At 37.8% G+C, this 27,803-nt stretch overlaps 1 protein-coding gene across 3 annotated transcripts in view; it reads right to left on the minus strand.

The window, feature by feature from the left end:
* The window catches only part of rgs3a (regulator of G protein signaling 3a), a 73,747-nt gene extending 60,216 nt beyond the window's left edge, over positions 1 to 13,531 (minus strand). For 2 of the 3 annotated variants that reach the window (XM_065284052.1, XM_065284053.2), the window contains exon 1: positions 13,315 to 13,531. In XM_065284052.1, coding sequence (XP_065140124.1) covers positions 13,315 to 13,329 — 15 coding nt within the window. In that variant the 5' untranslated portion in view covers positions 13,330 to 13,531. Of the gene's footprint in view, positions 1 to 8,970; positions 9,088 to 13,314 lie in introns of those variants that run through there. The other variant, XM_065284054.2, reaches the window with a different exon arrangement.
* Positions 13,532 to 27,803: the final 14,272 nt, after the last annotated feature.

Consider the following 27,803-nt stretch of genomic DNA (forward strand, 5'->3'; position numbering starts at 1 on the left):
ACAGTTATGCCGCTTACATAATGTAACCTTTTTTAAAGTTTGATGACAAGATAGAGACTAAAGGAAAATTATGTAGACTAATAATTTAAGTTTAATGTCCTAAGGATAAGACTTATTTGTATGTCCCACAGCTGACATGGAACGTTATTAACCGGTTTGGGAACTTTATTTGTTGTTCTAACCAGTTCAGGAACATCAATTTTAGGGTTGAACCGAAAACCAAAAAACTTTAAAATACTGTTTCTGTTCGGAACGAACCAATTGGGAAAAATGTTTTGTCAGTCAGTGGCCCCGCCCACACCCACTGACTGACAGTCCTGCATTACCATAGTTTCCGCCCTCAGCGAGTTGTATGCTGTCCCACCATATCTCAATAGTGAGATACTATTTATTTGGACTGAAAGCGCTCAATGTCTCTTTGGGTAAGGGGGTAAGGAGCTGTAGCTCATTTGCATTTAAAGGTACAGACAGTTTTGGCTCCCCCCCAAATAGTGGCATTTTGCACGTGCTATTATAAATGATCTGTGGGGTATTTTGAGCTGAAACTTCACAGACACATTCCAGGGAAACCCTGAGACTTATATTACATCTTGTAAAAATTGGCATATTAGGTGCACTTTAAAACAGGAAAAACTCAGATATTATGTAAAACAGCAAAAAATATATTTTAGGGCAGTTTGCAAAAATTCATATTGTGTAGCTCATCCCATGTCGATTGAGCATAAAAAGTCAAATGAAAGCTCTGCTTTTAAACTAGACTGGAGATATAACCAGGGAGTCTGCTTAACAATGCCTTAATTTAGCGATACATGATTTCCTCCTTTGATATAAAGAGAAGCGTCCAATGGTTGCATAAAGAGTAATAAAGCATAATGCAGCATTATATCCTTACCTCATCCTATCCCTACCAAGCCCCTCCCAACCCCAGCTCTAACCCCAACCCCTTGTGGGCACAGCCACGCCCACTCGTCTGAAATAGCCCTGCCCAAAAGCTCATTTGTGCATCTCTTTATAGCTCCGCCCAGAAACGTCATAGAGAGGTGGTGTCGTTTGAAAGCTCCAAGACCTTTCTGCAGTAAGTTTTGGTCTGAGCTGTTTCAGTATTTTATCGATATGCACATTAAAGCCTTGATATCTCAAACAACAATCTGTGTACTCCAATGCATTTGACAAATCAATAAATAAAGCTGCACAATGTTGTTTACTGATGAAATAAAAGATCAAATATCATCTGTGAATAATGAAGCTGCTGTTAAAGCACTACGGCTCGACTGAAACCTGACCGAAATTCAACTCTACCCTTTCATGAAGTAGTCAAGACCACCTAGAGGAAGATCGAACTAATTTCCATAATTTTTAGGGTCATTTAAATGATCACGTAACACAGAAAGATATGCTATGAGAGACTACAGATTGTTTCAGGAAATAGACTCTGGTTCATCCACACTTTAAAAGCATTACAGACACCAAATTTCCTCCAGCCACTGAGTGGAAATGAAGCATGCACACATAACTTTAAAAGTCCACAAATGAGCAAAAAGTGTCTGAAAGAGCAATCAGAGAGAATTAGTGTGGGTTAAGTGAGGTTAAGTGTTTTGATGCATCCTGCAGTCATTAATGCCATACAACACACAAGTGCATCGGAGATCAATTGTGCCACTTGAATATTACGCCATACAAACACAATTTGTTAAACATAACTACTTAAAAAAAGTATGTTTTCTTACTAGCACTTGTTTTGTCGCTGTCCGACATGGAGAAGAAGGTGATGAAGAGTTGGTAAATAATTATTATGGATCTATCTTTAAATGAGCTTTATGTAAGTTTTTGACTGTACTACTAAATAAAAAAAAATTAATTCATAGATTTTTAGGAAACATGCTAAGTTCATGTATCTGTTTCTCTGAAAAACAATGCTATTCTCTTTTTGAAATGTGCCTTGCATGTCAGAATGTCTGTTTTTGTTTTGGTCTGTTCTAATTTACCTAATAGTGGATTTCGACGGCTTAACCCTAAGAGCCCTAAGGTCATTTTTACAATGTATTGTCCGTCTGGTTTTATTTTCTTAAAAAGCTTGTAAAACATCAACCCTGTTGTGCACAGACAATCTACAAACATCTTTTTTTTTCAGGACAAGTTGGACTGTCAAAATGTTTGTTTTGTATTGGTGTCACAAGAATGTAAAATAAGTTATGGGACCATAAAGACAAATAAAAAAATAAAACTGAAATTGATTCACTTATTTATTGTAATCACACACAAAAGAATAAAAGCTAAGCATTTTTCCTCTGTAAAACAGTTGTCTCATGTCTTTGGAGTCCTGGAGGACAGAAATGAACATTATAAATTATACAGATCAAAAACTATTTACATTTTTACAAAAAAAGTCCAGGCGTTTTCATGACATTTATTGATTCCAAGCCTCAAGCCACATGCGTGATGACGCACACAAACAGAAAGCATCAGTGAACATTGTAGCATTGAGCTAGCGGCAAACCCGACAGAAAAATTGATAAATTATGGACATCAAGTGGATAAATCTACGATGTAAGAGTTTGGATGCATTGCTGAACAACTCCGAAAAGAGGGACAAGTTTCAGCCTGGATAGAAAACCTTCTGTAAAAGCTAGAAAGACACCAAATATATCCCCATGATGGCTAACTCCTCAGCTATTAGCAGAAAAAACGGGAAGAAGCTACGTTTTATGGTTATTAAATTATTTAAATGTGAATCAGAGGTGCCGTTTTCAATCGTCGACGATTGATTAGGTTTCTGAGGGTTAAATGAGATCGCAATGGCCCATAAATGCGACCTCCGAAATGAGCCGTATATCAAGTTATAAAAATCCACACAAGTGGATAATAAGCAAAAATAAGCAGATAGACTTATGCTCTCCATTGTCAGTTGCGCTCCTGTATGTGTCTGACAAACCTGAGAGGGTGCCAGGGAAAAACCATCTCCAATATTTTGAACTTAGACTCAGCCACTAGAAGTCAATGTTACAGACAGCTCTTTCCCCGCCATTGAAGAGTTATCTCGTCAATTAAGAGAAAACGCTTCCCTGCCAAGTTTTTACGGCAATCAATTTTTCTGCTATTATTCACTAGGTGGCGCCCTTTCACAACTTATAAAACACTGAAGCATCCACTGATCCAAAAACACTTCCAACTCTCTGTATGTTTTGATCATTCTGAATCTGATCTTGAAAGAAGAACATTTTCTGGAAGTTATTAAACTTTTGTGAAAATCATGAAAAACGCTGGCAGGGAAAGAGTTAATATACATTTTACAATTAAATAGTGGTGATGAAAATGGTTGCTGGAGGTTATGTCATAGAAAGTTATATCCAAATTCTAGAGTCCATGTTGGACGACTGCTCCAAAAGTGCATCACAGTCAGGATTATGCAATGATAATGTTTCAGAAGTTTTCATTAAAGTTTATTAGGTTTGTCACATGGCATCATCACAACAAGCAAGAGGTGTTTAAAATTTGTGTTGATATTTCTGGTTCATGTGTCAGACTGGAAATAGAAAGTCAGGTCAAGCACATTCCATGAGGACACATTGTTGCATCCAATGTGCTATACTGTAGTCTCTGGGTATTCACTGCCATATTGTGCAAATACAAGTGAAGGTCTGCCGAATATACCAAGAAGAGTCTAAAGGTATGTATGCTATACAAATTCAGTTCAACAACTATACTTTTGTATACACTCTAAAAAAACGTTGGAATATTTGTTTTACCCAACAACTGGGTTAAATATATTGGGTTGTTCTGTTACTGTAGATTATTAGCATGTATTGGGTTATTTCTGTAACAATCCAGCCAGTCACGTCACGAGGCATTTTAAATTTCAACGGTATATATATATATATATATATATATATATATATATATATATTAGGGGTGGCACGGTTCACAAAACCCTCGGTTCGGTTCGTATCACGGTTCTATGGTCACGGTTCACGGTTCAGTACGGTTCTTGTTGTTATTTTTTCTTACAATTTTTAACACTCCAGAAATGTATTATCTTATTAATGTATTAATTATCCATAATTTAGGATACAGTATTAGAAAAAAGTTATATCATGTAATCATGCACAAACTGAATTTGACTTTAAGCACATTATCTCTGAGGAAAGCCATATGAGATTTTGATAGAGCAAGAGGGAAGACATTGATGATTTCAACATGCTTTTCATTTAATTGGCAAAAAAAGAGAATGTGTATTGCCATCTACATGAACTTTATGTGCATTTTTAGCACACAAAGATAACTTGCATTTATTAAAATGCCAACTTCAGTGTAGCTCTTAGATTTATCACTGAGAGGCTGCTTTAATACTGAAGAGTTTATGTGGACGAGAGAGAAACATAACCTTTACACCTGTAATATTTAAATCTGTCTCTTTTGTCCACTTTTGACCACTTCTGTCCTGATTCCTTTGAGGGGCAATTTCTGAAATAAGATCGCGCAACTTTCACACGCTAGCAAAATGAAACTACGCGGAAATCAGCCGCTTTAATTTTATCAATGAAAGGCTAAAAATAGCGCTAAAGACGTAAAACAGTGTTCAGTACCTCAGATTAAATAAATGGTGGTCGGAGAGAAGGCGGTCACCTGGGGCTGTTCGAACACATTCAACCCACACACATGCGCTCCGGACCGATACAAGCGAACCGAACGGTTGGGATTTTTTTCATGGGCCGTGCCACCCCTAATATATATATATATATATATATATATATCAACGTTATATATATATATATATCAACGTTATATATATATATATATATATATATATATATATATGACAAGAAAAATAACAAATATACACTTTTAAACCTCAATTTCTTGTCTAGATCCGGTCCAGCGCGACCTAACATAAATGCGTAGTGACGTAGGGAGGTCACGTGTTACATATATGAAACGCACATTTGCGGACCATTTTAAATAATAAACTGACACAAAGACATTAATTAGTATCATTCCACATACAACAACGTAGGAACGGTGTTTCGCTTTCTTCCTCTGTGACCTCTTGACGTCATGACGTGTTGCGTGAGGTCATGCTGACGCTTTCCGGACTGGATCTAGACGAGAAATTGTGGTTTAAAAGTGTATATTTGTTATTTTTCTTGTCAAAAATGAAAATCGTTTCGCTAGATAATACCATTATGCTTGGTTTGGAGAGTTTATAGTCCTTTGAAACTCTGTTGAAAAAAACTGTTACTTGTTGAGTTAAGTGTTGGTGTCCATTAAAGTCTATGAAAATTAGAAAAATCCTGGAATGTTTTCCTCAAAAAACATAATTTCTTCTCGACTAAACAAAGAAAGACATCAACATTTTGGATGACATGGTGTTGAGTAAATTATCTGGATTTTTCTTTTAAGAAAATTGACTATTCCTTTAATATCTACTGACAGCCCTATAAATATATCTCTGTAAGATGCGGTATTATCATCCACTTTTACAAATAGGTGTACAAAAACGCTGTTGTTTAGTCTTTGTCTGTTACACCTGTTCCCTTGATTACAGATGACAAAACGCACTTTTAAACCATCATAAAAGTAAAAAAAAAACATCACAATGTATTTATGGATCATGAGCCCCATTTACTTTCCTTAGTAGGAAAAAAGAAAACTACGGAAGTGATTGGGGCTCATGATCGGTTTGGTTTCAAGCACTCTTTAAATATCTTTCTTTGTAATCAACAAAACAAAGACATTTATACAGGTTACAAATTTGTAGATTTGTTCTGCTCTTGTATGTTTTTGTTTATTTAATGTACATATATATGTATGTAAGTATTTGTATATGTGTTTAAGCTTCTATACATGTATGTATTTATACATTTAAGTGCACGTGCAAATGACTAAATGGAAATAAAGCATTATAAATTTACTTGTAAGTTTTGTATTTGTTATTTATTTACAAAGCAAATAACAGTAATAATAATAAATATAGCTGCAAGCAGCAATACCGGGGTCAAGCCAAAAAAGGGCACAGAATTAAGTAAATTTGAGTTTCGATGAGCAGTTTAAAGAGCCTAAGGAAACCTTGCGATTTCAGATGAATTAATAAAAAAGTTAAAAGCTGTTCTCATTCAGTGAAATCTCTTCATTAACAGTGTGTCAAAACACATGTCACAAAATGTTACAGTGGTGTTTATGAGTCAAAAGAGCCCACCCTCATGTCTCTACAATGTTCTGATGCAGAGAAAAGGTTCTTGCAAAATGGTTGTTAGGATATTCTCATTGGTTGTTAGGGAATTAATTAGTATCCACCAAAGATTATACTTCAAGCAATGAAAGGAACAATCTATGATGTCTTATGATTTTAGATAAAACTTTGCAGTGGTTTTTAGCAAAAATAGCCATTCACTAGGTGGCGCTATGACAAAATCGTGCATGCAACCTCAGGTCATGAATGTGTTACATCTAGCTAATTTCATGACTATACACTTAAGTTAAGCGAAGAAACAGTTTTATGACCATAGGGCTTGCTTGATATCACAGGTTTTGTTTAATTATGAAGCAAACTAGTGGTGCAAGCATACAATTTTTTGTTTGTGGCCTCAGACTCTGCTCATACATCAGCGTATCAAATCTGGTGTAAAAATCACATTTCGTTAGGGAGTTATAACCATTTATATGTAAAAAAAAAAAAAAGTTTTTTGTTCAGAAGGTAATGTAATGTTCTTCCTATGGTGTTTTCGAGTTCATCAGAATTACGCTCGCAGAGATATTCGCGCGTGTTGGTTAAGTACTTTTTGTGCTGCGCAGGGTTAACCATAAGGTGAATACTGGCATGTTTGGTATTGTTGGACTCAATAAAATCAAGTCCCGTGAAAAAAAGTTGATCGCAGCCAAAGTTATAAGCATGTACAACATTCGTCTGACCACTATGTGGCCCTGTGATGAAACTCAGCATGTCCCCTCAGATCCTGACTGGCATCGCAACTACAAAGTGTCGCGTCAATAGACATAAGATTGGAGAAGATACATAATAAAACCTGTTTTTTTGCGCTCTGCGTAAAATTTGTTGAACCGCTATACGACAAAGAATTGGTGTATCAAAATAAATTTTTTCTGTGAGTGTCTCTAGATGCTACATACCGTTTTTTGTGGCAATCAGGCAAAAGCTCTAGGACAAGTTCGCAAAAGTAGGTTTTATGAATAAATCAAAATGGCGGAAAACATTTTATAGTCTAAACGAATCGTCTTGAGCCAAGGAATCTGAAGAAACACGAATTTTGTTTCTAGGATTTACTGATCAGAAGTTATAAGCCAAAACGTAAGTGCAAGTTTGGACAGTTGGTGGCGCTAGCGGGTTTGAGATAGAGACTCCAAATTTGCTGTGGAGACTTTTTGGACAGTCCTTTATAAGCGTGCCAAATTTCATAACTTTCCTATGTACGCTGCTATGGGCTGCCATAGACCGCAATGGCGGAAGAAGAAGGAAGAATAATAAGAAAACTAACAGATACAATTCTGGGCTTGACCCCTAATAATTATAACAACAACAACAACAATAATGGTGTTAAAGCAGCATGGCAAAATAACCCAACTTATTGGGTAAAACTTGTAACCCAATGCATTGGATTAAAATAACCCAACAAAGGGTCAGTGCTATAATAACCCACCATTGGGATATTTATTGGGTCATTTTAACCCAACTGTTTTAAGTGTGTAGTGTCTGTTTAATTTGTTGTAAACCATATGAATACAGAGTGCCTCTATAAACAGTTAGACAAAAGTTTTCTGGATAATAACAGTTGTTAAGGTGTGGCTGCTATCTTGGAGCTTAGTGAAGAGTCATTCAGAAAAAAAACTACAATCTGAATCATGGTTCAGTATCATGGGTCTAAAAACGTATTCTCTGTTTAATAGTCTATACATTAAATTAACCATACATAATTGACCATACATTCACACTTATCCTGGACATATCCTCTTTTTAGACCTTAAGGAACACTGGAAATTCATTTTAAAACAAGTTTAATTAAAAGTTATAAAATCATAAATATTATCAGCCTAACAATCTGAATTAAAAAAATGTAATTAAAAGTGTTGATGTATTTGGCACGCATCGATCTAGACCGGACCGATCTAAAACAGTATTCTAAAAATGTCCACATCAAAAATTGCAGTCACTTTTTGCAGTTTCTTTTCCTTTATAATTCAGTTTTTTATCAATTCATGAATCCATTGACTCATTTAGTGATTGATGATGGCACACAAGTGTCACTCATCTCATGTTGGGTCGCACCCCTCTCACCTCCATCACCCCAGCGTCCACCATCTCTATATCAGTCATTTATCAAACGCAGAAGTACTTTTGTTGGCTTTATTAACAGTGATATATGTCATATAAAGCAAGAGTCATACTACTGAAACAATCATTTAGTCTACACAGCGATCTTAGGCTATTTATCCAGCATATATGTATTTTATTGTTGTATTACTAACCAAATTTAAGGTTACTTAAGGTTATAACACTTCACAGTTTAATCTCTGTGTTTGTCCCGTTGTGCTTTCATGACAGCGTGCGTTCATTATTATACAGTACACTGATGGTGTATTATCCCAGCATGATCTGGGAACATTTGAAAGAGCATCTCATGTGCTTAACCGTTAGAAAGTGCAAATTCATGAATATTATCTCTTTATGTTGCTCCAAAACTTTTCCTAGCAGGACAAGCGAAACGCTGAGCTATGCACATTACATTTTACAGCACCACGGTATATACAGTCAGCATCTGATTCAATTCTTTTTGTTTATAGTTTTAATTTAGAGCTCCACTGAGCTTCCCGAGATACCAAAGTAAAATCTCTCTCTTTCTGGGTTTAACACACATGAATAATCCTTACACATTTTACAAGCAATACACTGCTACACAGCAGAAGACACACAAACACACACACACACAGTCTCTCTAATGTAAACCCTTAACACACACTCACCATCAGGATGAAGCCACAGCAGAGACAGAAATCAAACCCCTGATCCGCCCCAGTCACATGTGCATCTCTCTCTCTCCTTCTCTCTCTCTCTCGGTCTGGGTAAGAGTGTATGAAAAATCAGACCTCTGCTACTGAATCCCAAGAAGTGAGAGAGAGAGAGAAAGAAAGAGAGACACAGAGAGAGAGAGAGAGAAAGAGAGAGAGAGAGAGAGCTGTAGTGGCTGAAAGGGCAACTCCCTCTCCTCATAAACACATCACGAGTGGAAGAGGAAGAGAGAGATAAAGAGCGAGACATTAGAGCCGATGTGTGTGTGTGTGTGTGTGTGTGTGTGCGTGTGTGTGTGTTCACAAACACACCATTAAAGTGCTGATCGCCCACCCCATCCTCACCGAAGACATCACGGCGCTCGGCTGGACTTCCATGTCCGACTGAATCCACAATCATTAACGTCCATCACACACACGGCGCTCATCACTGCACTGTTTGCACTGCCCGAAATGGCAAACGGTAAATAAACTTACACGCAGGTTTGTTTCACTGTACGTACACATCGAAATTTCATCATTTTTATTTCAAGCTAATGATGTTTTCTATTCCCTAACCGCACACCTACGCTAACTCTCACACAAACCTGCTGGCATTATTAGATTTGTGGAAAACCTGATTTGAGTCGTGGGTTTCACCTGTGTTTTGCCACTTTTAGACATTCTATAATTGGCATTTCATATTTTTAAATTCAATTCCTTACTAGTCTGACTATCCTGTAAACACAAAAGCAACTAAGAAAATATTATAAAGCTACATCGAGCTTTGGACGTCGACAAACCCTGAGTCCCAATTCGCATTCAATTCGTAAGTCTGAAATGTTAAAGAAGTTGAATTTGTCCCACAATTCATTGCGAGGGGGAGGAGTTTAGTAAAGCTTCTCTAAATTAATGCATTAAAAAATATGGTAAATGTTGCATAATAACAAATGAAGAAAAGATGAAATGCAAGAAGGAGTTGTGTTATGATGCGTTGTATTGTTAATGATCGCAGTTTTCAACAACGATCACGACTGTTATGTGCTAGCATGCCCAGTACTTGCATTAAAATCTATATACTTTCCTATAGACGGTTTCATCAGATGCTTGTGCGCTGTCGCGGCTGTAAGGGCAGTAAGTAAGATATTAAGTGTTTTATTAGTCAAATTCAATGTCTCAATGTCATAAATATGTCCTTGTTGGTGTCAAATGACCTCTGCCAGTGATCTGACTTTTCTTTGTAAGCTTAGAATTTCTTCTCTTTACTTTCATTGAACGGGTAAGTCCAAGGAGGCTTCCATGTCGTTCCGCCATATTGATAAACTATAATAGCAGAGAGGGACAAAAAGCACTAGCCTAACAACACGTTTTCATTCAGAACACGTGAACCAGCAGCAACGGACAAGTAGATCAGTGATTACATAACAGCTACCGTAGTTACAACACGCATTTGGAAAAGCGAGGTGCTAGAGAGCACTGTTCGTTTGAATGCAAAATACAATTTCACCACTAGATGGGGTAAATCCTACTTATTGTCCCTTTAACTTCCAGTCTGTGGCGGTTTCTCAATTCCAAGAACGCAAAGAACAGACTTGTTTCTCGTGGAGATCAGTCTTGCCAGGCGACCTTGGAAGAACGAACTCAGAAGGTCGCGGGAACATAGAACGCACCTGTGAGAATTGAGATGTGTGCGATCTTCCTGTTGGTCACCTGACCTCCGCCAATGTTTTGCCGCAATGACTTCTGGGGTGTAAAGCGATTTCAGCGTGCAAGTCTGCACTCGTTGGATCCTCAATATCAAAAACACACATGGGTATTTTCATGTGTCCTCTGTACTTGCATTCTTAAGAATTGGAATTGAACTTCGACGGTTAATGATGACGTAGAGCGAGGACACAAGGATGCAAGATCGCTGAAGAACGCATATTGAGAAACAGCCAGTGTTTATTTATCAGTTTAGCTAGCGGATTACCTGATCTCTAAAACAAATACCTTGTCGAAAATAAAATGGTTCAATTTGCTTAAGATGAGGGGAGACGGCGAGCATGGATCACCGCTGTGCGTAAGTGTAAATATTAAATAAAAAATTGTTATAGCAGTTCACATTTATTGTAATAAATAAATAGAATCCAATAAAGAATATATTTTATTCATAAATTGATCACAAAAAATTAGGTTTGTGTTACACTTTTAGTGGTTTTACCAACAATGGCCACTAGGTGTCAAAGTTTGCTGCATACTCTTGTCACAAATTATTAAATGACTGTCAATGCATTATTATTACTGCTAAAGGATTTGAAATATGGACGCAAGATCACTATAGAACGCATATTGAGAAACAGCCTGTGTTTATTTATCAGTTTAGCTAGCGGATTACCTGATCTCTTTAACAAATACCTTGTCGAAAAAAAAAAAATTATTTGCTTAAGATGAGGGGAGACGGCGAGCATGGATCACCGCTGTGCGTACGTGTAAATATTAAATAAAAAATGTTATAGCAGTTGACATTTATTGTAATAAATAAATATAATGCAATAAAGAATATATTTTATTCATAACTTGATCTCAAAAATTAGGTTTGTGTTACACTTTTAGTGGTTTTACCAACAATGGCCACTAGTTGTCAACGGTTTGCTTCATACTCTTATCACAAATTATTAAATGACTGTCACTGCATTATTATTACCGCTTAAGGATTTGAAATATTGACACAAGATCGCTGAAGAATGCATATTGAGAAAGAGTCTGTGTTTATTTATCAGTTCAGCTAGTGGCTAACGTGATATCTAAAACAAATACCTTGTCGAAAATTAAATGTTTCAATTTGCTAAAGATGAGGGGAGATGGCGAGCATGGATCAGCACTTTGAGGAAGTGTAAACATTAAAAAAAAAATTATTATAGCAGTTTACATTTATTGTAATAAATAAATAGAATGCAATAAAGAATATATTTTATTCATAAATTAATCACAAAAAATTTGGTTTGTGTTACACTTTTAGTGGTCTTACCAACAATGGCCACTAGGTGTCAACGGTTTGCTGCATACTCTTGTCACATATTATTAAATGACTGTCACTGCATTAATATTACTGCTAACTGGTTTGAAATATGAAAACTACATTCTTAGACCCTATATATATAGTTTGTCGTGATAGCTTCAAATTTACATGCAAAATATTGAAATAAACTCAGGTGTCCCGCTCATGGGACAGCGTCAGTATAAGCCCTTTGTGTTTCTGTACAAACAATATATTTTTTGTACTTTTTGTTATTATTGTATATATTTTATATTTGTGCAAATAAACCAAACCAATCAAAAACATTCACTTGTCCCGGAGCGTTAATGACGAGCCCGTTAAATCTTGTAAATTTAAAGCAATCTGTAATTAGTATAAATATCACAATTTCTTTAAAAGTCACACGACACTCGTGTGGCTGACATCACAACTTATGCGAGACATCTCGACATGGCATACGCAAAATAAACAAATCAGATTTGAGCGCTGCCGTGACCTAAATGGAGTCACGCGAGTTGTGTGATGTCTGTAAATATAACAACTACACATAAGCATTTCACACAATGTACATACAAATTTTTCTTTAAAACTTTTATGTGAATTTTGGATTTGCCGCAATTGAGCGACCAACATGAGGTTTAGGAAATCAATACAGAAATCACAACATTCGATTTCTGCATGGGAATAAAACTATTCCTTGTTTAATAGGTTAAGATACAGTATACACAGTTTAAAGTTTGCTTTAAACTACTACATTTATGACAAAGCCGTTAACGTTTTAAAGCAAACTGCATGTGTGTCTCAGTCCTGCCTCTCTTAACACTGTGGGAAATTTAAATGTCAAGGGCTACGCTGTCATATAAACCTCATGAGGCCATCAGTCACCACGTCAGTGATCTCTCCTCGCTCCACACGCTTTCTGTGTACTGTATGTGAAACTGATTCAAACATGTACATCTTATCTACCTCATGTCATTAAACTGCCATTCATAACCATCAACACACACACAAACATGCGCTTTCATAATGTTGTCACTATAAGGAAATGAGTCAATGTTTTAATTAGTATGCTAATGCTTTAAGTATATTTAATAAGACACTGGACGGCTTTCCAACATCGTGCCCATCACATGTAAAATGTCTTTTGATCATACTGCATAATCTAAATCAACTAAATAAATCAAATCAACATAAAATGATGCACAATGGTCTTAAAACCTAAAGTAAACTTTCGCCAAAACAAACATGAAATAGGTCATGCTGACTAAAAGCTCATGTTTAGTCCGGTGAAGCAGGTGTACCTTAAAAATGGGCATCTGGCCGCTGTAAACGCGTGATGAATCTTGTTGTAGATGTCTTCTTTTGTGTCTTTGTCCTTTTGGGGTTTGTCTTAAATTACCCGTCTCATTCACACGGACAAACCTGCTTCACTCGCCGTGCTATCATCCTGAGTTCCTCTACATTACTTGCTGCAGTCTGTGTGTGTGTGTTAGCTGCTGCCCTAACGTGTGTGTGCCAATGAACAACTGGAGAGAGAAAGTGAGCGAGCGAGGAGGGCTGCCCATGTCCTATCTCTCTCACTTTCTCTCTCTCTTTCTTTCTCTCTCGAGACGGGCCCCTGTCCCGCTCTCTGTGCAGTTATTTTTAGCAGCAGCCGGGCCATGAATCAAAATCTCACATAAAGAAACAGCACATGTCATACGTAGGACAATATATCAGAGGTTCCTTCGCTCCCCGGTCGGGCGTTTTGTGCCGATTTCTGCAGAGAAACTGCAAGACGTTTTATTTTTGTCTGGCCATTATCTGGGGGGTTTGAACAGCGTGTTCTCATAAAACGGGTGTTTTATGACGGCCGTGTGTTATTGGGAGACAGATGATCTATTAGGATTTGTCAGTGGTAATGAAGAAAGATGAAGCCACCTGATCTCTGATCGATGCCAGCACAAAAAATGTGAGGTCACGATCGAGCTGTGCTGGCTTTTGTTGGAAGTCACAGATCCGTGAATTTGGTATCTTATTACGTAGTGCATCAAATTTCTGTATCCTCTGGCTTAAAATGGGAATATTTGTGTTAGATGACCTTCACAACTGTATCTTACATTTATGCATATGGTAGACACTTTTATCCAAACCCAGACAGCAGCCGACTCCAGGCCAGATCCGCACCGGATCCGCACATGAGCTAGTGACTTCGGTGCAGATCCGTTGCGGATTCAGCCCAGAATCGTTAGCTGATTGATAAATGACTTTATTACAAAGTATACAAAGCATTACAATGTATACATTTTGTCAGTATGTGGTCCGTTCCCTTGGGATCGAACCCACAACCTATTGTGCGGCTAACAAAACACTGACAATAAACTCATCATTTGGACATCATTGATTAAAGTGACTTAAATCATTGTAGTGAAAAATGTCTCCGGTTGAGACACTGCATTAGTAGCTGATGCTACGGGGGGGAAAGTCTTTTCCAATCTGTCCTGAACATCTATCAAATTATGGCAATTTTGTGAATCGGCCAATGTGTTTGCTAATGTGCGCATTGCGGCACAGAAAACATTTCATTGCACTGTTTTCACTGAGAAACAGAGAGAGCGACGCTCTTACATTTCTAATACAATAATGCAGCCATAAGCCCAACCATAAACAGTGGTTATTTTATTTTATTTCGATGCAATAGCCTGCAATACCATGCCTCATAAAACAAAATGTGTTGGGTTTCTATATATATATATATATATATATATATATATATATATATATATATATATATATATATATATATATATATATATATATATATATATAGCAAGAAGCTTTCATCCAAAGTGACTTACAAATGATGACACATTATAAGCGATTTGTTTTAAGAGCTAACAAACAAAGCAGAAATCTATCAGGATTTTCTAGGTTATATCATTATTGGGACACAGGTCCATTAGCAACTGGGTGAAGAAAAATCCTGGAGTATTTTGTTTGTTTGCTGTCTTTCTCCTGACCCAGACAGTGTAATTGTTTTGCTTGCGTGCTTTCTTGAAGGAACTGCCGATAACCTTTATTGTTATATTGACCTACATTCAGTTTATTTTCGTAACTTGGAGGGAGGTGGCTCACAGTTTTGTTAAATATCGATTCATGTTCATTTGAATTAATATAAATGTATGTTTATGTTATTTTTATTTGTATATTTCTTTTTCTTCATTAAGGGGGCATACACCGAAGTGTTTAAAAGCTGCTGAAAATGCCAGGCGGATGCCAACTGTCGGCGCTTGCCAGCTTTTTATCATATGCTATGATACTTCTGCTTTGTTTCAGTCATTGAACGAAGCCCCGGTTGGTTGTTGTGATATTTGTCCTGCACCACCTCCACTGTGATTGGACGCGGAGTGATAAGTGACATTGACAAGCTGAGCGTTTCACCCAAAACTAATTTTTTTTCAACTCTCGGTGCTTAGCGCCAAGCGCGTAAAAACCAGCAAGTGCCAGTGCTCAGGGCGGACTAGGGGTGAACGGATCACAAAACTGACGGTTCGGATTACATTACAGTTTTTGAGGCACAGATCAGATAATTTTTCGGATGTATGGGAAAAAAAGTATGGGAAAAATCTAATAACAAATCAAGAAATTACAAACATTTATAAAAAAAACAAAGTTGCGCATTAAGTAAGGTCTAAAATCATTAGGTACAGAAATCAAATGAATAATAACACTGCATTTATTGTATTAATTAAATATTATTTTTAGTAAAATAAACTGCTCACTTTAGCGTCTTTTGCAGTTAAACTGTTTAAAATCACTTGAATGTCAACATTTGCAAACCTTTGAAACACATACTATTTAAATTTGTGTATTAATCTGCGAATCACATGCAAGCCGAACCGTGGGTCGTGATCCGTACCAACTGCGATCCGTTTCAGCACTAGCACAGACAAAACCAGACAGCGTTTTTGAAAAGTGCGTTGCTTCCTTTAGAAATAATTAAAAACATACGCCGGCATGAACACCTTGGTGTGCACGCCCCCTTAAGGAATGGTCACACCAAACTTTTTTTTCCATTGACTCCCATTTATACACATACAAATATGTCAGACTGAAAACTCAAGCTTGTGCGAAGATATTTAGCATTTCGCACCGTACTAAAGGTTAAAGCCGAAGGTATACCACAGGGATGTCCACGTACGCGCACCGTCTGCATGACGACATTTTCTTCATCAACAGGGGAAACGGTTGCAGGGTTTATACAGAAATCCTTAAGTTAAATTTACTACTTTTTACTACCTTTTTTACTACCTTCAGAATATTTTTTAAAACCATCACGACACTGAATTGCAAGTGTTAATCAGCGAATTTTCTATTATTTACACAGATTTTGACATATATAACATACAAAAAAAGAATTAAAGTGAAAAAATTCGTCTGACTGAAATATTTTTCAGGCCAAGTCATATTCCTTTACCTAACACTTTATGTAGGCGAGACCAATAGCATTTTAAGGGGAGATTTTTTTTGCCATAAATTCCACATTGAAGTCTCATGTGGCATATATATAGCTGTAGTTTGCAGGGCATTTCAGATTAAGGCGAAACAGCTAAATAACTCACTATATAAAAAGAAAACATGAATATCACCACCTTTAATGATTGTTTTATTAATTATTTATTAATTGTAAATGTATTTATTTTAGCATTTACTAATAATTTTTTAATCAAAGTTGAAACTGTTAACATTAGTGAATGCACCATGAACCACCGTCAATTACTGTAATGACATAAACAAGAATTAATTAATGCTTATATACTTGCAATATATTTTTCATTGTTTGTTTGTTATATAATGCATTTACTAATGTGAACAAATACAACTTTTTAATATCATATTATTCAGTAAACATACACAAATAATCCAGGGTCTGTTCTGTTCACACAACAGTTAACAGTCACAGCTCTAATACAGTAACGTTATGTATGAATATAAACCCTGAACGAGTTACTCGAGTCAAACTCGTGTAGAATTCGCACAGGATGTCTGTAACCATAGTGAATGTTGTTAATTGAATGACTGTACATTTCTCAACAAAATATTATGTTACAATAGAGGCAGCGCTGATCTGCTAGTTTATGCGCAATGTTTCTGCTGTTTACTTTCTCCTAAGACCTAAATGGTCGTGTTTATATGAGGATATTTGCAAAGACGGGATTTTTGAGGCATATGTGTTATTTAAGGCCGATAAAGCGGCAAAAATACGTACAACACATGCTCAATGAGAATCGAATGCGCGGCTTGCATGCTCTTCTGACACAGAAACTGCGGACGCACTGTTGTTTGTGTTTGAATGGCTTAAAATCACCTGTTTTTAAACTGCTGTGCTTAAATATATGTACAAATGTTACGTTTTTGTGACCACACACAAATGCAACTGCAAGAACCGACAGGTGGATGACATCAAAGTCCCGCGAGAGCATTTCGGAAGCAGTTTCCTCTTAAGATTCCTCGAATCGCTCTCACAGGATTTGGATGTCATCTGCCTTTTGGTTGTTGTGGCGCCACATGAAGTTTACCCACGAGTTAAACAAACCCGTTGTACCAGACACTGGCTATATCAGCATAGCATGTAAAAGCGTGCCGCGGATGATCATTAACGTGAGAAATCATTTACCCCTAAAATACCGGACCCCTTACGTTAGTCATACTGTGCAAAGACACGCAATTACCTGTTTGGTTTTCTTATCCCACGAACTGAAAGGCTTGCCAATCTTCATTATTTCGCTAAGCCAAGTCAATCGTCTTTTACACCTTTATCGATCTTCAAAACATCGGAGCCTTCCTGCATTATAAGTTTGACCATGCTAGCTGAAAAAGTTTTACCTCAGCTTAACGTGATACAGTCAGAAAACCCGGAGTGGATCCGGTCCGTAGTGATTACAGAACGCTTACAGCGGAGAGAGGAACGTGATTTGGCTCCACTTCAGGCTTTGATCACATCCCAGAGACGAAAGACCTTTGATTATTTGCCCAGATATGCAGGTGATTTGAACTAATTTCCAGGCATCATAACATTACAAAAGGCAATCGAAAATTTACTACCTCGTCAGATGACGCTTACTACTTTTTACTACTTTTTACTGGCCTTAATTTGGCATAATTTAATTTACTACCTTTTACTACTTTTTACAACCCCGCGGAAACCCTGGGTTGTCCACGCGCACCGTTCGCATGGGGACAAAATTTGAGACTGCGCGAACAGTACGCGTACAACAGCGCATGCACAAGAAAATATTTAGACAGGACACTCCACTACAAACAATTATAGAAAGGCAATAGACAGCATTTGCACACACACTATCGTTTTTTCTTCTTTTATCTTCACTTTTTGCGAAAAACAGAAAGCTGTGGGCACCTTTTCGTAACCAAAATGTTTGATTCCTGTTTTTTGTTTTCTTGTTGTTTGTTCTAAACTTTGTTTGCAATGGTGGATCCGCTACTTTTCTTCACCTATCCTAAATTTTTTATTGTACTGAAAGTGTAGCCAAATCAGTGCTTCCATGACGCCTTGGTAGAGTAAAAATTTGAATAAGAAATCATTTGTATTTTCGCACCCGCATAGTATACCGGTAAGTATACTTTGAAAGCTGCGCTGGTGCGTGTGCCAGACGCGGAAAAAAGGTATACCCTGCTGAACTCTGACCTGCAACGTCCGAAAAATAATATTTGACTTTATGTGTGTTGTTAAGTCAAAGCCTAGAAGTCATGTGATCAATAATTTCTGCTCAACACACACACACACACACACATAACCAGCCTTTTTATTCAACACACTACTCTTCATCTATCTTATAAATATATACTGAAAATGTGTTCCTCACCTGCAAGTACATGTGCATGCATAAGTGTGTGTGTGCGTGTGCACGTCGACCTGTTCTAGTGTGACTAAAAGAAAATTCCCTGGTGTCCTGTATGACGCAAAAACTGTCGCCCAGTGAGACAACTGAGTGGTCATAGGTTATTTTTAGCCCTCTCCAAGAATAATGGCAGCCCAAAACAATGTTTATGTATGATCCCTGGACATTAAACTTGACATAAGTGATAATGTATAATAACACACAGAACAAGGCAAGTTTATGACGTTCTCCTGACCTTGTGAATTAAAGCGTTCAGTCAGAGAGGAACTGCGTTTTCTGGTGTGACATGCACCTGTGAATTCTCCAGTAAGGTAGAACATTGATTTTCACGCACATATGGATTCACTAAGATCCCAAAGAAAGGATGATGATCACTTCTGATCTGAAGAATGGCATGTGAACTTTGCAGCCATATTGGGGGTGATTTACTTAGCATGACTTTATCAGACAATAATTAGACATTAGCTTTTGCATTTATTTAAGTCATTGTAAAGTCAGATTTAAAATGGCGCGATTATCTGCTCTCAAATGTTGTGTGCGTGTCCGCTGCCAGTGCTGAAACCACGCCCACTTGCAGGAAAGCTGCTATCTCTCTTAACTTTCAAATACCGCTACAACCTGAATGGATGCTCGTAATTTGGTTAGGGGCGATGGCTCAAGTGCATCATCGAGCCACCGTTTTAGGTTTGCCTAAAAAATCCCAGAAATGGTAAATAAAAAACTGTTTAATGATCTAACTCTGTAATACGTACTACATAGTTTATATAGTCAAACAATCGATTTATATAAAGAACAGATCAAAAGAGATCCCTATCTGTAATAAAACTCAAATTCGGTGTACAATAGTTGAAGAAGCGATACGTTATCTTTGATTGTGAAATATCAATAGCTGCATTTCCATTGCAGATTTGCGCAAACCTTTAGCATTATTTTCTAAATGTCGACAAACGACTAATGAGAAATAACTGCATTTCCATGAATCGATGCGATTGACACTTTTTGTTTTTCTTCTCGCGATAAGTTGTTTCAAACACTGATGTTGGTAGGTGTTTCCATTGGCCGTATTTTCAATTCAAAATGTCAATTTGCGCAATTTTAAGGGTAATGGAAATGCAGCTAGTGGCTCTTGTGTGTCGTGAACGACTGCATTATTACATCAGCTTTGAATGTGAAACGCTATTGGCTCTCATGATGGATTGCATCATGCTCTAATGTTCTGGGTATAGGTTTGGATGATCCTGAAAGGGGTCGCACACCGTACGTGCGTCAAGTCGCATCTAGGACAACTCGGAGGTATCGTACACCGGAAGTGCACATAAAAAAATCGCGAGCTTAGTCAGATAGCATCTACTTCAAAATGCAAAATATACCTTAGCAGCCAGTGTTAATCGTTAATGATTAGGAACAAATATGATGTTATACGACTTCCTGAGTCGTAGCTGGGCGCCGCGGACAGGCCCCACCTGTCGGCACCGTTGTGCGTATACTCATAGAAAACAATGTGTTTGATTTTTTTAGGACGGCGCTGCGCGTCCGGTGTGCGATCCCCTTGACTGTGTGCAACGCGAGTTGTTTCTAATGCATAATTTCTGACGCATTATGCAAACAACCTTAGGATGATCCTGAAAGGGGTCGCACACCGGACGTGCAGCTCAGTGCCGTGCAGCGCCGCGTCAAGTGGCGTCTAGGACAACTCGGAGGTATCGTACACCGGAAGTGCACATAAAAAAATCGCGAGCTTAGTCAGATAGCATCTACTTCAAAATGCAAAATATACCTTAGCAGCAAGTGTTAATCGTTAATGATTATGAACAAATATGATGTTATACGACTTCCTGAGTCGTAGCTGGGCGCCGCGGACAGGCCCCACCTGTCGGCACCGGTGTGCGTATACTCATAGAAAACAATGTGTTGGATTTTTTTAGAACGGCGCTGTGCTGCGCGTCCGGTGTGCGATCCCCTTGACTGTGTGCAACGCGAGTTGTTTGTAATGCATAATTTCTGACGCATTATGCAAACAACCTTTGGAAGGTCCTGAAAGGGGTCGCACACCGGACGTGCAGCTCAGTGCCGTGCAGCGCCGCGTCGAGTCGCGTCTAGGACAACTCGGAGGTATCGTACACCGGAAGTGCACATAAAAAAATCGCGAGCTTAGTCAGATAGCATCTACTTCAAAATGCAAAATATACCTTAGCAGCCAGTGTTAATCGTTAATGATTATGAACAAATATGATGTTATACGACTTCCTGAGTCGTAGCTGGGCGCCGCGGACAGGCCCCACCTGTCGGCACCGGTGTGCGTATACTCATAGAAAACAATGTGTTGGATTTTTTTAGAACGGCGCTGTGCTGCGCGTCCGGTGTGCGATCCCCTTGACTGTGTGCAACGCGAGTTGTTTGTAATGCATAATTTCTGACGCATTATGCAAACAACCTTTGGATGATCCTGAAAGGGGTCGCACACCGGACGTGCAGCTCAGTGCCGTGCAGCGCCGCGTCGAGTCGCGTCTAGGACAACTCGGAGGTATCGTACTCTGGAAGTGCACATTAAATATCGTGAGCTTAGTCAGATAGCGTCTACTGCAAAATGCAAAATATACCTTAGCAGCCAGTGTTAATCGTTAATGATTTGGAACAAATATGATGTTATACGACTTCCTGAGTCGTAGCTGGGCGCCGCGGACAGGCCCCACCTGTCGGCACCGGTGTGCGTATACTCATAGAAAACAATGTGTTTGATTTTTTTAGAACAACGCTGCGCGTCCGGTGTGCGATATCCTTGACTGTGTGCAACGCGAGTTGTTTCTAATGCATAATTTCTGACGCATTATGCAAACAACCTTAGGATGATCCTGAAAGGGGTCGCACACCGAACGTGCAGCTCAGTGGCGTGCAGCGCCGCGCCGAGTCGCGTCTAGAACAACTCGGAGGTATCGTATACCGGAAGTGCACATTAAATATCGTGAGCTTAGTCAGATAGTGTCTACTTCAAAATGCAAAATATACCTTAGCAGCAAGTGTTAATCGTTAATGATGTGGGACAAATATGATGTTATACGACTTCCTGAGTCGTAGCTGGGCGCCGCGGACAGGCCCCACCTGTCGGCACCGGTGTGCGTATACTCATAGAAAACAATGTGTTTGATTTTTTTAGAACAACGCTGCGCGTCCGGTGTGCGATCCCCTTGACTGTGTGCAACGCGAGTTGTTTCTAATGCATAATTTCTGACGCATTATGCAAAACAACCTTGAATCGTAAAAACAGGTTGTCATAATAAGCTGCGCCTACAAACGAGCTTTATTTTATATTAATTACTTTATATTAATTACTTTTTTATAACTTTAAATGTTGTTTATGTCATGACAATCTCTTTTCAAAACATGCAGCTTTGTTTTTTATTTGAATATTTACTCTTTATAGCCTCATTTTTCCATGGTTACACTTCTTATTAATGATTTTTACCTTCAACCAATCAGTTTCTTGGAATAAATTTAAAGGAAGAGTGCGTTTAAAAATAGAAACAAACCAAAATGCAATTTATCATTTTGTGAAAATCTTAATACTGCCAGAAATCAAATCAATCTAATTTATTATTATATATATAGTCAAAAAATACAATATATGGAGGCACGGTGAAAACAACATTTGACATTATTGTATTACTTTTGACGTGTCACCATATTTAATTTGGGCTGCACAGGATTTGCTTTCAGCCAAGGTCAAGATTTTCCAAATAATTGCATTTTGGTTTATTTTTCATCTACCATATGCTTTCACAACACTACAGCAATATACAGCACAAGTCACATAAAAATATTTTATTACTTCCCCCCTCCTTTTTAAAGCCTGAAACAATAGAAGCTATTTACTGCCATTGTATGGACAAGACCAAACTCGGCATTGAAAAATACCCTGTTGTGCTACAAATGATGGTCTTAAAGGGACCATCAAAAGCCCTTTTGACATCCATATAGGATAAAAGAAATTACTATGGAAGTCAATAGGGCTTCTGATCGGTTTGGTTACAATCATTGCTTAAAAATATCTTCCTTTGTTTGAATCAGAACGAAGAAAAATATAACAAACGATGACAGAATTTTCATTTTTGGGTGAGCTTTCCATTTAAATCTCTTTAAATAAAGTTTTGGTCACTGGCTCAACCTGTAATGATTAGTTAACATGACAGACAGCTTGCAAAAGATGTTTGATCTTATAAAGTTGCACCAACACACAATAAGAGAAAAACTTTAACAATCAGTGTGAGATGTTATCCAAACCCCATTAATCTCCTTAATTGTGGTAATTTTGTCATTTTAACACAAAACACAACACAAACCAAACTAGAACCTAGAAACACCCTCAATATGAATTAATATTCTCCACCAGTCCCCAAACCCTGCCGAGATCTAACAGAGCTTAACGTTCTTTTATCTCTTCATATCTGTCCCTTAAACTTTCTGATCAAAAATGCGAGATTCTCCTCAGCTGTCCTCTTTGCTTTGGCAATCTTGGGGTAAAAGGCGAAGGCAGATCTATGTGCAGCTGAATAAATTTGCCTTTCGCTCAGTTCTTATCTCTGGAGACTAATGCACTTCAGATGCTCTTTCCAAAAGCTCGGCTCTCTCCGTTTAACAGCAGCGAGACTCCGAGAGTACAGCGTGACTAAAGTTTGCACTGTGCAAACAGAGAGACGCTCTGACCAACTCCAGGAATAGAAATTGTGTTACGCAAGAGGGACGATGAGAGAACAAATACCCATCAGGTGATAGTCTGCGTGATCGGGAAAGAGGTCAAATGCCACGATAATAACCTCGCTCTGAATCAGATAAATATGATCATGAGTCCCCTGGGATCCAGGATGCTGTTGTCGATCTGTGTACTCCTAAAGTGGCCTGATGCTGTTTGTTTCTAATGTTAATTACAAAATGAGAACAAACAAATGCATTTACTTGTCTTGACTTAATAACTTTTGTAACTTTAATAAGGATTAATTTATGTTCATTTCATCTGCATGTCTGCATTTATATTTAACCACCATAAATGAGTTTTGGCTAAACAGATATTAATTAAAGTTGCAAATAACTTTTCATTACTCTGCCTTAAGAAACTTGCACTTATATAGCACTGTATGTTGAGCAGCGGACGCACGCCTGCATGCACGGTCATGCACGAGTAAAAGGAGAGAGAGAGAGAGATGACAGAGGAAAAGCGCCCCAAAAAGAAATCTAACAAAAAGCTTATTGTTAATAAATGTTTTATTTCTCATAATATAAGCTTGTTTGTCATTGTAGGACTTTACTGGTTCTAGGAAGTTTTTATTACATACTGCTGACGCTAAAATCTCTCCTTCTCCCGTGCTTCTCCGTTCATTCAGCAGACAAATTCCCAGGATCGCCGCCGTGTCTTTCTTATATGCTGCATGGTGTTCAGGATGACTTGATTTTAAATGATAAATTAAACTTGTAGTGCTGTATGTTTTCTCCGCTCTCTCGGACACTTTAAAATGCTTTTACCAACATGTTTGCTGCATTTGCGCACCTCTTACTGGTTGCCATTTGATTGCGTCATAAAAAACCTCATTATTCGGTAAAGTTTATTTGGCCTTTTCACTTGTTCGGCCGAACACTGAAAATTGATTTCTTACTATTTCCGGATGAATAATTTTGGTTGCCGAAAATTCGGTGCATCCCTATAAATAGCAAAATGTAAAAATTGCGAGGTTTGGACTTATTTTTCACTGAAATAAACGCTTTTGTTATTACACAAAGTAAAGTACTGTATTTTCTGGACTATAAGTACCACTTTTTTCACATTTTGGTGGGTCCTGGAACTTGAAGTCAGGTGTGACTTACACTGCAAAAAAAACATTTTCAAGAAAAAAAATTCTTAGTATTTTTTTCTTGCTTTCAATAAAAATATCTAAAAAGTCTGGGCAAAACGACCCAAGAAAATAAGTCTAGTTTTTAGACCAAAAATATCAAATTTAAGTGATTTTTTGCTTACCCCATTGGCAGATTTTTTGCTTGTTTTATGCACAAAATCACTTAAATTTGATATTTTTGGTCTAAAAACTAGACTTATTTTCTTGGGCCATTTTGCTCATCAAGAAAAAGCATCTTAATTTAAGAATGTTTTATATTTTTAATGAAAACAAGACAAAAATACAAAGAATTTTTTTTCTTGAAAATAATTTTTTGCAGTGTACTTCAAAATGAACTAAGAGAAACCATTATCATCTACAGCCGCAAGAGTCCACTTTATGCCTCTCTTGTATTTATGTAATTCAATGGATTCAGTGATGCGGAATAACTTCGGGACCTTTTTGAACTTGATTTGGCTTGTCGTGTTAATTTAGCCTATGCAGCATCTCAGGTATGTTCCGTATGCTATTGTGTATCGTGTAATTAACTGTTAATGTTACGTTAACATGTACGGACACCTATTCAGCCAGCTGTTCTGTGCTATTGTTTAGTTGAATAACTTGCCTTTCCAGATTAAATGTCTGTATCTTGGGCTTGGATTTTGTGAAATCATTTTCTAAATAAATGTGACATATAGTCCAGTGCGACTTATTTATGTTTTTTCTTTTTCAAACCGCACTTTTGACTGATGCAACTTATACTCCGGAGCGACTTATAGTCTGGAAAATACGGTACTGAATAAAGGTACCGCTGGTTATGTTTAGTGGTGCAACGGATCGCAGTTGATCCGTGATCCGTACGGATCACGACCCACGGTTCGGCTCGCATGTGATTCGCGGATTAATACGCAAATTTAAATAGGGAAAGTTTATCATTTGTAAGTGTTATAAAGGTTTGCAAATGTTAACATTCAAGTGATTTTAAACAGTTTAACTGCAAAACGGCGCTAAAGTGATCAGTTTACTTTACGCACAAACGCACGCGTGCGGTTGAATGCGTCCGGTCCAGCTCGAGTCAGACGTAATCATCCTTCAAAGATCAGAACTCTTGATGTTTAAATTTCAGAGAGTTGCGCTACTCTCTCTCATACTGTAGTGTATTAAAATACATTTGGCTAATAGAGCAATGAAAAACAACGTAACGTTTTTATGTGGGACGACTGTAATGCTGCGCCGTCTGTAATTCGCCCTCTATCTGTGTCTGTGCGCTCGTTTAAGGGGACTCGGTAGTGCACAAACGGAGAGATGCAGTCTGTGCATATTTGGTCTTGAAGAGACAGTAAGCTCAATTGACCTACTTAAGTCTGTGTCATTAATGTTAATCAAAGAACCCAAGACAAAGAGAAAATCACTTCTGAAGCTTTAAAAAAATAATAATTACATTTAATTTATACAATAAATGCAGTGTTATTATTCATTTGATTTCTGTAACTAATGATTTTAGACCTTACTTAATGTGCAACCTTGTTCTTTTTATAAATGTTTGTAATTTCTTGATTTGTTATTAGAATTTTCCCATACTTTTTTTTTGCTGATCCGAAAAATGATCCGATCCGTGCCTCAAAATCCGTAATGTGATCCGAACCGTGAGTTTTGTGATCCGTTGCACCCCTAGTTATGTTACCTATTTTCAGGTACTGATACTGGTAAGAATGTGAATGGTACCCAACCCTAATCATCCCGTATCAACTCGAGATGGACAAACAGCTGATCATAGCTGTACAGGGATACCCAGAGCTATACCACCTGTCAAGCGGCTAAAAATTTTGACACAAATAAAAAAAACAATGCATGGAGACGCATTGCTTAATCTATGGAGAGTACGGCTCATGGTCGCTTAGTAATGGCAGGCGATACAGGGTGCAAGCATCTGAGCGCTTTGGAAAGAAGGAAAGCAACGTTGTCGCATTTTTCGCACAATTTCAGACGCGAAATGTGAACAGTGCCCCTCCACGATTTTTGCCATCCTATTAGATCATTACATTATCACAATGTGCGAGATGCAGACATGTAGACAATGATGACACCGACTGATTTTTATTTTGTGGCAACTGCGACACACGTTAGCTCGGCGACATCAGCATACGCTACTTGTAAATTAACACAATGTAGTTCATGCTGAATCTCTTACACTGTCAGAAAACTATCGTAGGCTATCTTTGGTTGCAAGACCAAGAAAACGTCCGTCTTTGAACCTCTCTCTCTGTACGACATATAGGACCACCACTGAAGAGCAATGCAACGATTGTTATACAATGGCAATCTTTCGTCCAGGACAGCCAAAAATCCTGAAGTGTATCCTGGGCTTTACTTTGCACAATACAATGGGATGGAAATTATGTTAGTATCTTGCTGCATTTATTTATGCTAAAATAAACAAGAATAGACCCACAGACCTTGTGTCTGGTCTCACAGTTTTGTGTGGATGTAGATTTCTGCAGCATTTGTATTTTTCTCGCTGCGGTCGCATAAAAAACAGCTGATGCTTTGTATTTCTAAAACTGCATTACTTGAACACAACTTATCTCAATAAATGTGATATCACTAAGTCTTAAAAATATTCAGAAGTAGACTGACTCAGAGAGATATCGTCATTGGAAAACCCCACTGAAAGTTGTGTTTGTTAACCTTATCCAACAGTTATCTGGACATCAGTTGTGTTTAAATGTCGCTGTCAAGTTTGGACAGTTGTTTGTCTCTAAGAAAGTCTATCGTCCGTGAGTCCACGTGCCTCAGGGAAAAGCGTTTTCCAAAACACGGGCCAATTACTGAAATTCTCACAGTTAATATGTCAACTGGAAACTGCGGTTATGACACAAAGTAAGTGAATGTGTGATGAATTCATCATTAAAGATCTCCGCCTGACACTTTAAATTGATAATTATAAAGCAATCTTACCGAAGTGGGACTAATCCAGAGTTGAGCTAGATACAGATAACCATGTATACACATTTTAAAAGCACTGTCTGA

The sequence above is a fragment of the Paramisgurnus dabryanus genome, chromosome 5, assembly GCF_030506205.2.
Source record: "Paramisgurnus dabryanus chromosome 5, PD_genome_1.1, whole genome shotgun sequence".
NCBI lineage: Eukaryota > Metazoa > Chordata > Actinopteri > Cypriniformes > Cobitidae > Paramisgurnus > Paramisgurnus dabryanus.